This window comes from Malaclemys terrapin, chromosome 1 (assembly GCF_027887155.1).
Source record: "Malaclemys terrapin pileata isolate rMalTer1 chromosome 1, rMalTer1.hap1, whole genome shotgun sequence".
NCBI lineage: Eukaryota > Metazoa > Chordata > Testudines > Emydidae > Malaclemys > Malaclemys terrapin.
Window position 1 is genome coordinate 353743627 of NC_071505.1, and position 11313 is coordinate 353754939.

An 11313-nucleotide genomic window follows, 5' to 3' on the forward strand; every position below is an offset into this window, starting at 1 on the left:
TTATTCCTACCCCTTCACATGGATGGGAGAAGGTCTCACACTGGGGTCACAAGTGTCCCAAGCCCCTGGCAATGAATGTGCAGCTGGGGATGCTTCCCTCAGGCCAAGGGAAAATGTAGGGGACCTCTGCTGTCCCTAGCCACACCCGCAACTTTATTCCAGGTTCGCAGCATCTCCGCAAAGGACAGGTTCCCACAGGCCATGGGCATGGAGTCCCTTAAGGCCAGGTCTGCCCCTCCTGCCCCACCAAATGGGGCTGAGGCGCTAAAGATGAGCCCCAGGAAGCCAGGATGGGCTATGTCCTTGGGGAAAGCATTACATTGGTGCTCAGGTGTCATGGAATCATAGACACTGCTCTACAGCCAAAATTCTTCTGAAATAAATGTAGTCAAACTTTACTAATTCTGGGTCACTGAGAACGAAAATGATTATTAAAATTGTTGATTGACTCTAGTTTTCAAGATATGCTATTGGGTCAGTAACAATGTTTAGGCAAAACAATGAATGATGCAATCTGAAGCTGGTATTGCATCCTACATGATATGAATTGCATCATGTTATTCCTAGAAGTCATGGATGATGCAATCATAACGAAGCTTACATCACTCTGCTGAACAAATTGCCCTATATCAGCTCTAGAAATCATACAGTGTCGTGCTCTCTTATTTGTCCGTGTTTGATTTTGCAAAGGGACACATTTCTGTTTAGCCAAAGTGAGCAGAGATGCCTCGTACTTGAGTGAACAGTGCAGATAACTTCTGCTATGTTTGTGGTGAAGTGACTTTTGCATCACAAAAGCGCAGTATAACCACTATGGTTAAGAAAGCCTATCACCTTTATTTTGGCTGCAAAATTGGAGATCAGGACAAGAGGTGGGCCCCACACATATGCTGCAACACTTGTGCAACAAATCTTCACCAGTGGTTGAACAGGAAAAGGAAATCTATGCCTTTTGCAGTGTCAATGATTTGGAGAGAGCCAACAGATCATCCCAGCAATTGTTATTTCTGCATGGTGCCTCCAGTTGGGAAAGGTGTGTCAAAGAAGAAAAAGTGGACTGTGCATTAAAGGAGTTTGAGGCGCAAGTGGTGCTCTCGTCCATCCTCCATGTGCAAGGAAAAGGCCGGGGTAGAGACCGTCGAATCGTGGAAGTCAACGAATGGCTACGCAGGTGGTGTCAGAGAGAAGGCTTTGGATTCTTTGACCATGGGATGGTGTTCCAAGAAGAAGGAGTGCTAGGCAGAGACGGGCTCCACCTAACGAAGAGAGGGAAGAGCATCTTCGCCAGCAGGCTGGCTAACCTAGTGAGGAGGGCTTTAAACTAGGTTCACCGGGGGAAGGAGACCAAAGCCCTGAGGTAAGTGGGGAAATGGGATCCTGGGAGGAAGCACAAGCAGGAGAGCGCAAGAGGGGAGGACTCCTGTCTCATGCTGAGAAAGAGGGACGATCATTGAGTTATCTTAAGTGCCTATACACAAATGCAAGAAGCCTGGGAAACAAGCAGGGAGAACTGGAAGTCCTGGCACAGTCAGGGAACTATGATGTGATTGGAATAACAGAGACTTGGTGGGATAACTCACATGACTGGAGTACTGTCATGGATGGATATAAACTGTTCAGGAAGGACAGGCAGGGCAGAAAAGGTGGGGGAGTTGCGTTGTATGTAAGAGAGGAGTATGACTGCTCAGAGCTCCGGTATGATACTGCAGAAAAACCTGAGAGTCTCTGGATAAAGTTGAGAAGTGGGAGCAACAAGGGTGATGTCGTGGTTGGAGTCTGCTATAGACCACCAGACCAGGGGGATGAGGTGGACGAGGCTTTCTTCTGGCAACTAGCAGAAGTTGCTAGATCGCAGGCCCTGGTTCTCATGGGAGACTTTAATCACCCTGATATCTGCTGGGAGAGCAATACAGCGGTGCACAGGCAATCCAGGAAATTTTTGGAAAGCGTAGGGGACAATTTCCTGGTGCAAGTGCTGGAGGAACCAACTAGGGGCAAAGCTTTTCTTGACCTGCTGCTCACAAACAGGGAAGAACTAGTAGGGGAAGCAAAAGTGGATGGGAACCTGGGAGGCAGTGACCATGAGATGGTCGAGTTCAGGATCCTGACACAAGGAAGAAAGGAGAGCAGCAGAATATGGACCCTGGACTTCAGAAAAGCAGACTTTGACTCCCTCAGGGAACAGATGGGCAGGATCCCCTGGGAGAATAACATGAAGGGCAAAGGGGTCCAGGAGAGCTGGCTGTATTTTAAAGAATCCTTATTGAGGTTGCAGGAACAAACCATCCCGATGTGTAGAAAGAATAGTAAATATGGCAGGCGACCAGCTTGGCTAAACAGTGAAATCCTTGCTTATCTTAAACGCAAAAAAGAGGCTTATAAGAAGTGGAAGATTGTACAAATGACCAGGGAGGAGTATAAAAATATTGCTCAGGCGTGCAGGAGTGAAATCAGGAAGGCCAAATCACACTTGGAGTTGCAGTTAGCAAGAGATGTTAAGAGTAACAAGAAGGGTTTCTTCAGGTATGTTAGCAACAAGAAGAAAATCAAGGAAAGTGTGGGCCCCTTACTGAATGAGGGAGGCAACCTAGTGACCGAGGATGTGGAAAAAGCTAATGTACTCAATGATTTTTTTACCTCTGTCTTCACGCACAAGGTCAGCTCCCAGATTGCTGCACTGGGCAGTACAGCATGGGGAGAAGGTGACCAGCCCTCTGTGGAGAAAGAAGTGGTTCGGGACTATTTAGAAAAACTGGACGTGCACAAGTCCATGGGGCCGGATGCGCTGCATCCGAGGGTGCTAAAGGAGTTGGCGGGTGAGATTGCAGAGCCATTAGCCATTATTTTTGAAAACTCATGGTGATCGGGGGAGGTCCCAGATGACTGGAAAAAGGCTAATGTAGTGCCCATCTTTAAAAAAGGGAAGAAGGAGGATCCGGGGAACTACAGGCCAGTCAGCCTCACCTCAGTCCCTGGAAAAATTATGGAGCAGGTCCTCAAGGAATCAGTTATGAAACATTTAGAGGAGAGGAAAGTGATCAGGAACAGTCAGCATGGATTCATGAAGGGGAAGTCGTGCCTGACTAACCTAATTGCCTTCTATGATGAGATAACTGGCTCTGTGGATGAGGGGAAAGCAGTGGATGTGTTATTTCTTGACTTTAGCAAAGCTTTTGATACTGTCTCCCACAGTATTCTTGCCACCAAGTTAAAGAAGTATGGGCTGGATGAATGGACTGTAAGGTGGATAGAAACCTGGCTAGATCGTCGGGCTCAACGGGTAGTGATCAATGGCTCCATGTCTAGTTGGCAGCCGGTTTCAAGTGGAGTGCCCCAAGGGTCGGTCCTGGGGCCGGTTTTGTTTAATATCTTTATTAATGATCTGGAGGATGGTGTGGACTGCACTCTCAGCAAGTTTGCAGATGACACTAAACTAGGAGGCGTGGTAGATACACTAGAGGGTAGGGATCGGATACAGAGGGACCTAGACAAATTAGAGGATTGGGCAGAAAAAAACCTGATGAGGTTCAACAAGGACAAGTGCAGAGTCCTGCACTTAGGACGGAAGAATCCCATGCACTGCTACAGACTAGGGACCGAATGGCTAGGTAGCAGTTCTGCTGAAAAGGACCTAGGGGTCACAGTGGATGAGAAGCTGGATATGAGTCAACAGTGTGCTCTTGTTGCCAAGAAGGCTAACGGCATTTTGGGCTGTATAAGTAGGGGCATTGCCAGCAGATCGAGGAACGTGATCGTTCCCCTTTATTCGACATTGGTGAGGCCTCATCTGGAATACTGTGTCCAGTTTTGGGCCCCACACTACAAGAAGGATGTGGAAAAATTGGAAAGAGTCCAGCGGAGGGCAACAAAAATGATTAGGGGTCTGGAGCACATGACTTATGAGGAGAGGCTGAGAGAACTGGGATTGTTTAGTCTCCAGAAGAGAAGAATGAGGGGGGATTTGATAGCAGCCTTCAACTACCTGAAGGGGGGTTCCAAAGAGGATGGAGCTCGGCTGTTCTCAGTGGTGGCAGATGACAGAACAAGGAGCAATGGTCTCAAGTTGCGGTGGGGGAGGTCCAGGTTGGATATCAGGAAAAACTATTTCACTAGGAGGGTGGTGAAACACTGGAATGCGTTACCTAGGGAGGTGGTGGAGTCTCCTTCCTTGGAGGTTTTTAAGGCCCGGCTTGACAAAGCCCTGGCTGGGATGATTTAGCTGGGAATTGGTCCTGCTTTGAGCAGGGGGTTGGACTAGATGACCTCTTGAGGTCCCTTCCAACTCTGATATTCTATGATTCTATGATTATCCAAACATTCCATCAGCTATACGCCCAGTACCCCACGGAGAAGGACTGCCGGTTCCTGATGCACCAGAATCATTCTCACTTGAGTCAGACAAGGAAGAGGAAGAGGATGAAACTTCTGGTCCTGAACCATCAATGTCACAGGACCCACATTTTCTCCCATCCTCCTCCTCTGAACTACACCTCATAACACAAGGTGAACTGAATGACTTTGTCAGGGATTTGGAACTACCCAAGAGTAAGGCAGAGCTGTTGGGCTCCAGACTACAGCAGTGGAATCTCCTGGCAGGTGATGTTAGGGTTTCCATGTTCCGTGACCCTCAAAAGGATCTTGTCCCATTCTTCTTCATGGAAGGTGATCTTTTAGCCTGCAACAACATCGATGGTGTGATGGCAGCCGTTCACGATCCAGATGAGTGGAGACTGTTCATTGATTCATAGAAGACGAGTCTTAAAACTGTTTTACTGCATAATGGCAATGTTTTGCCATCAATTCCAGTTCGTCATGCAGTCCATATGAAGGAGACCTATGACAACATGAAACAACTTTTGAGGTGCATAAACTATGACCAACATCAGTGGCAGCTTTGTGGCGATTTGAAGGTTGTTGCTCTCTTCTTGGTCTGCAGACTGGATACACAAAGTACTGCTGTTTTCTCTGTGAATGGGATAGTCGTGCAAGAGATTCCCACTACATTGGCCACTCCAACAGTCATTGGAGCCTGGGAGGAAAAGTGTTCAGCATCCACCACTTGTTGAATCAAGGAAGATTTTGTTACCACCCTTACACATCAAGCTGGGTCTAATGAAGAACTTTGTCAAGGCCATTGACAAAACACAAGCAGCTTTCAAGTACCTCCATGGAAAATTTCCAAGGTTAAGTGAAGCTAAGATAAAGGAAGATGTCTTTATTGGTCCTCAGATTCGTGAACTTCTTCAAGGTGATGCATTTGACCATGCACTGCGTGGCAAGGAAAATACGGCATGGAAAGCCTTCCAGTTAGTGGCAATACATTTTCTTGGAAACAACAAGGCAGACAACTACAGGTTGTTGGTGGAAAACCTCCTCAAGACATAAAAAAACCTTGGTTGCAACATGTCACTAAAGATACATTTTTTGCACTCTCCTCTAGATTTTTTTCCACCAAACTGCGGAGCAGTGAGCGACGAGCACGGCGAGCGATTTCACCAGGACATTGCAACAATGGAGAAATGCTATCAGGGCAAATGGAGCCCATCAATGCTTGCAGACTATTGCTGGACAGTGACAAGAGATGCTCCATTTAATGAATACAAGAGACAAGCCAAGAAGCGCCGAGTAGACACTGAATAGGACTAAACTATGTACAGAATAGTTTTTTTGCCTTTTGTTTCATAATAAATTTTATTTATACAACTCTTTTGCTGATTTTCATAGTGTTACATAAACAGGACAGGTGAAATATTATCATGTAAAGCAACCATAAACACATGAAAAGACCTAGGTTTACAATTTATGATTAAAACTCTTCTATCTACACAATATACATAGACATAAAATGTAAAAACTTAAATATCTTAGAAACAGTAGCCAATCAGTTGTTTTAATTGTCATATTTGAATTCAGCACATCAAAAGACATAATAAATAGCACATTTTATCTCTGAGGCAGACGTCTTCTCAAAAATTGTAGACCAGTGATATTAGGGTTGGAAGAGACCTCAGGAGGTCATCTATTCCCTCCCCCTGCTCAAAGCTGGACCAAAACCAACTAAATCAGACACTGAACTCTTCAAACAATAACTAACTCTAGTCCCTGAAAAGGGAAGATCCAGATTGCTGGATTCAGAGAAAAGCCCATGAACCTTGCTACAAAAATCCCTCTAGTCATGGGGGATGTTCCTGGAGCAGAACTCTATGAACAATCCTGCCCCTGAAATTCCCCCCCTGCAGAAGTGACAGAGTCCTGGGGAAAGAAGTTTTTGCTCCACCTGGCATGAGGGCTAGGACAGCATTGAACTAGGGTTTGCAAACATTAGAAAACTGGCAGTTGGATCTGGGCCCACCCACTCACCCAAAGCGTGGGACAGGGTCAGGCTAGGACGATGGGAACCTTCTCTGGCAGCTCTAGTTACATGGGGAGAGGTTACGTTTTTACACTTTGCCCTGGATTTCACAAACCCAGCACAGAAAGGAGAGAAATGCTGCAGAAGTGGCCAGGGAAAGGACGTGAGCTGCACCTCCCCTGGGAGTGACTGTATAGGAAAGCAGTCCCTTCTGGGCTCCCCCATTTCCCCCAATTTGTTACTAATGTTTAACACTATGTATTTGTAAGGGGACTGTTATCCCCTTACTAACACTCAGAGGGGTGTTTGTTTCCTAGCTCCCAGCACTAAAAGGAGGAGGGTCGACGGCAAATCAGGAGCCTGAGACTGACAGTCCCCAGGAACAATGGGGGAGAGGCCAGTGCTCCAGGTCAGTCTGATTGACAGCATGGGCAGCTAATCAGAGAGTCAGGAGGCCAGGGGGGTCCCGTCCTCCATGTGAGCTGGAATGGCCTGGGTCAGACAGAGTGGGGCCGAGCTAAGGAGAGAGCAGGGGCTCAAGCTGAGCTAGGGTAGGGTTACCATATTTCAACACTGAAAAAAGAGGACACACCACGGGAGGCCTGTCCCCGCCCCAACCCCGCCCCTTCCCCGCCCCCATTCCAACCCCTTCCCCAAAGTCCCTGCCCCAACTCTGCCCCCTCCTCTGAGCACCCTGCATTCCCCCTCCTCCCTCCCACTCTGATCTTGGTTGGGGGTTGCTAAGTGCTTCCCTGCTCCCCACTCGCCCTGCAGCCTCTGCACCCCCCCTGCAGCCTCTGTGCCCCCTGTTCCCCCCTGCCCCTGCAGCCTCTATGCCCCTGTCTGCCCTGCTCCTCCTCGCCCTGCAGCCTCTGCACCTCCCCACCCCTGCAGCCTCTGTGACCCCTGCTCCCCACTCGCCCTGCAGCCTCTGCACCCCCCTGCCCCTGCAGCCTCTATGCCCCTGCCTGCCCTGCCCCTGCACCCTCCTGCCCCTGCAGCCTCTATGCCCCTGCCTGCCCTTCTCCCCCGGCAGCCTCTGCCTGGCGGGGGCTTCGGACGCTCAGCGGTGACCGGGGCAGCATGGGTCCCTGCAGCCCCGGCACACTCCGCACTCCCCACCCCGTGCTGCAGCCTCCTTCCTGCCACCGCCGGGCATGCCTGCAGCGCCCACTTCCCATCCCGCCCCCCACTGCACCGGAGGGGGGGTAGCACCAGCCTCACGTAGTCCCTCCTCAGGTCCCGCCCTAGCGCTCACCCATCCTGTGCCACAGGACCAGGGGCACCGGGCCCGCGTGCTGCCCCGAGCAGCGGCCGCCGACCAGCAGGCAGGTGAGCAGCGCCACCGGCATGAGCCTGAGCGTCGCCATCTTGGATTGTCACATGACCCTGCAGCCGGTGGGCGGGGCTGCCGAGCCTGTCTGTCCCCATGGGAAACAGCTCCCACGGCACCGGGTTCCAAGCCGCGCGGGGCGACAGGGCCGCAGGAAGGGTCCCCCAGTGGCCGGAGGGTCCCCGCCTGCGAGAGAGGCCCGAGCCACTGGCTGGGCCTGGCCTCCCCGTGGTCCTACAGGCTTGGCTGGGGCGCGCGGTCCGCCCGGCCTCCGGGGGCAGCAGCGGCCCCTCCGCCGCCTTCTGCGACTGCGCCCCCTCTTCCCCCACCTGAGCTCGCTACAATGTAGCCGGGGCGGCTGGGCTGCGCTGCGGATCCGGCGGGTCGTGCTGGGGCTGGGCGGACCCTGGCTTATGCCTCCCTATTTCCCTGGACATGTTCAGCTTTTTGGCAATTCCCCCCGGACGGGGATTTGAGTACCAAAAAGCTGGACATGTCCGGGGAAATCCGGACGTATGGTAACCCTAAGCTAGGGAGCAGTGCTGTGCCAGCCAGAGGGGCCAGACAAGTAGCCAGGAAGCAGGTCAGCGCTGGGAGCAGAGTCACAGAAGCAGCCCGCAGAGCCGACCTGTCCTGGGGGCAGAGCTGCAGCCACAGAGCCAGAGACACGGCCCGGGGAGAGCGGATCCTGTGCTGGGAGCAGAGCTGCAGCCACAGAGCCAGAGGGGCCAGAGAAACAGCCCAGGGGGCTGGAAGCAGCAGCATCAGTGCTGAGACTGAGTGGAGCCAGAGCTACAACAGTGGAGCTGGAGCTGGAGCAGTCTGGAGCCAGATGTGGTTAGCAACTGGGGCCAACCAAGGGGGGACCCTGAGCAAAGGACCCAGCGCAGAAAGACACCCCCAGCCAAGGGTCCTTGCAGGCCAGACTGGAGGGGGATCTTAACCTGAAGGGGGGCTGATGCTGGGAAGAAGGGTGCCCTCAGATTTGTGGCCACCACCATTGCAAGGGTCCAACCCGCAGCATCTCTGCAGCACAGCCGGGGCCTGAGAAGGAGCCTGGGACCTACAAGGAACAGCCTGTGACCTGCCCTGACGTTCCAGACACTGTTTGTGATGTTCCCTGCCACAGGGCAGGGTGACGTGTTTTCCTTTCACCTTTCCCATTTTTCCTTATTCTTTTTAAATTAATTGTTGAATAAATAACTTGTATTTGCTTTAAATTGTATGTAATGATCAGTGGGTCATAGAATCATAGACTATCAGGGTTGGAAGGGACCTCAGGAAGTATCTAGTCTAACCCCCTGCTCAAAGCAGGACCAATCCACAGACAGATTTTTGCTCCAGATCCCTAAGTGGCCCCCTCAAGGATTGAATGAGAGTACCTGGAGTGGGGACACCCTAATCCCTGTCCTAGGTGACCACAGCAGGGTTGGGGGTGGAGCCCTCCAGGAATCCTGGGCCCAGCCTTGTCGGGGTTACGAGGATTCTGCCAGACAGGAGAGTGGAAGGGGAGGCAGGGAGGCCTCTGGATAAAGGAAGTGGGAGCGAGGACTCAGATGCTTTTGCTAGACCACTTCACTGGGGTAGTGCAGAAGCCAGGTGAGTTCCCCACAATAGTGGGACTATTCCCCCGCTTACATATACTTAAATGCTTGGAATATATATTGCATGTGGGGTTGCAGCCATGTCACTCCCAGGACATCAGATATACCAGCTGAGGGAGGTGATATCTTTTATTGGACCAACTTCTGTTGGTGAGAGAACTTTGGAAGACCAAAAACTTGTCTCTGTCATGAACCATCGCTCAGCCTGAGCTTGTGACCTGAGATTGGGACTGGATGCCTTTCTAAAAAATACATGCTCGAGCTGAACCACAAGATATATGCTTAGTGCTGGGATCACTGAGTGAAGGCCTCAGGCTTGTGCCAGGCAGACGGTCAGATGAGATAGTCAGAAAGGTTCCTTCTGGCCTGGGACCCTGTGAAAGATTCTGAGAGGGGAGAGGAGCAGAAGTCTAGGCATGAGAGGGTGCAAGGGAGAGGGGAGAGGGGTAACCATCTGGGCGCAAGAGGGCCTGTGCTGGGGAGAGAGGGGCAGCCATCCTGTCTGTTTGAGTAGAAGCCCCTGGGCCATAGACGGTCTCTAGCTGTATGATGAACAATGAGGCCCTGATCTGGGCTGGGCCCCTGTAAATGACAAATGATAACAATGTATTAGAGCAGTCAAAAGTCGAAGCTGTGTTGTGCTGCAGACCCAGACAAGCGTATTTATTGACAAGCGTATTGTGGGTTTCCATATTGGAGGGTGACTCAGTCATCTGGATCTTCAGCCCTGCTGGCCCTGATGCCACCTGCACGGACCTTACTCCCCAGCCACTGACTGGCCCATGGGCCTTCAGGCTGCTTTCATGCCCAAAATGTGCAGCACCCTCTGCCGGATCCATGGCGTTCTCACCCCATAGATGATGGGGTTCATCATGGGAGGGAAGAGCAGGTACATGTTTGCGATGAGGATGTGAACGTGGGGAGCCACGTGGCCGAAGCGGTGGGAGAAGAAGGAGAAGAACGCGGGGATGTAAAACACCAGCATGACGCAGACGTGGGAGCTGCAGGTGCCGAGGGACTTGCACCGTGCCTCCTTGGAGGGGAGTCTGAAGACAGCCCAGAGAATCATCACGTAGGACAGGACAATCAGCAGCAGGTCTAAGCCCCCAGTGAGAAATGCTACAGCCAGACTATAGGCTCTCATGACTGTCGTGTCCACACAGGTCAGCTTCACCAGTGCCATGAACTCACAATAGGTGTGAGAAATGACATGGGTCCTGCAGTACGGGAGCCGTTTCAGCAGAAATGGGTGTGGACCCAGTAACAGGGCTCCCCTCATCACAACTCCCAGCCCTATCTTGGCTATGGCCCGATTGGTCAGGACGGCCGAGTGTCGCAGCGGTTTACAGATAGCAACGTAGCGATCAAAGGCCATGGCCAGGATGAACCCAGACTCCATGGTTGACAGGGAGTGAAGGAGGTACATCTGCACCAGACAAGCATTGATGTGAATGGCCCGGTCCCTGAACCAGAAAATGCAGAGGGTTTTGGGGAGGGTGGTGGTGGAGATGACCAGGTCGGCGAGAGCCAGCATGCAAAGGAAAAGGTACATGGGCTCGTGGAGTTTCGGCTCGGTCTTGATAACAGCCAGGAGGAGGCCGTTACCCAGGAGGGACAGAATGTAGATGGAGCAGAAGGGGATGGAGATCCAGACGTGCGCCGCCTCCAGCCCCGGGATGCCGAGGAGGATGAAGGTGGAGGGGTGGAGTGTGGTCCAGTTGGAAGCTGCCATGGTGGGGCCGGTTGGGCGTGTTCAGTTCCACGGCACAGCTGCTTCCAGCCCCTGTGGCTAGGCGCACACCAGAACAATGATTTCAGGGCTCTCTGCACAGCATGAAGGGACGCAGTAGTCACCCCATGCCTTCAGCATGTCCCCGTTTATTGCCCCCGCCCACTCCAGGCCTGAGACTGCAACCTTGCGATTTATGGAGCACCCAAAACTGCCTGACGAGCTCCTGCCCCAGACTTGTCCCATTAGAAAGGATCAAGCTCTGAATGTAGAGGGGAAAGTCTGGGGAGCAGAG

At 51.8% G+C, this 11313-nt stretch overlaps 1 protein-coding gene across 1 annotated transcript; it reads right to left on the bottom strand.

Moving 5' to 3' along the window:
* Positions 1–10079: 10079 nt before the first annotated feature.
* Positions 10080–11021, bottom strand: LOC128833805 (olfactory receptor 52K2-like). The gene has a single exon (XM_054021959.1). It carries the CDS (start codon positions 11019–11021, stop codon positions 10080–10082), a length of 942 nt encoding a protein of 313 aa, XP_053877934.1.
* Positions 11022–11313: the final 292 nt, after the last annotated feature.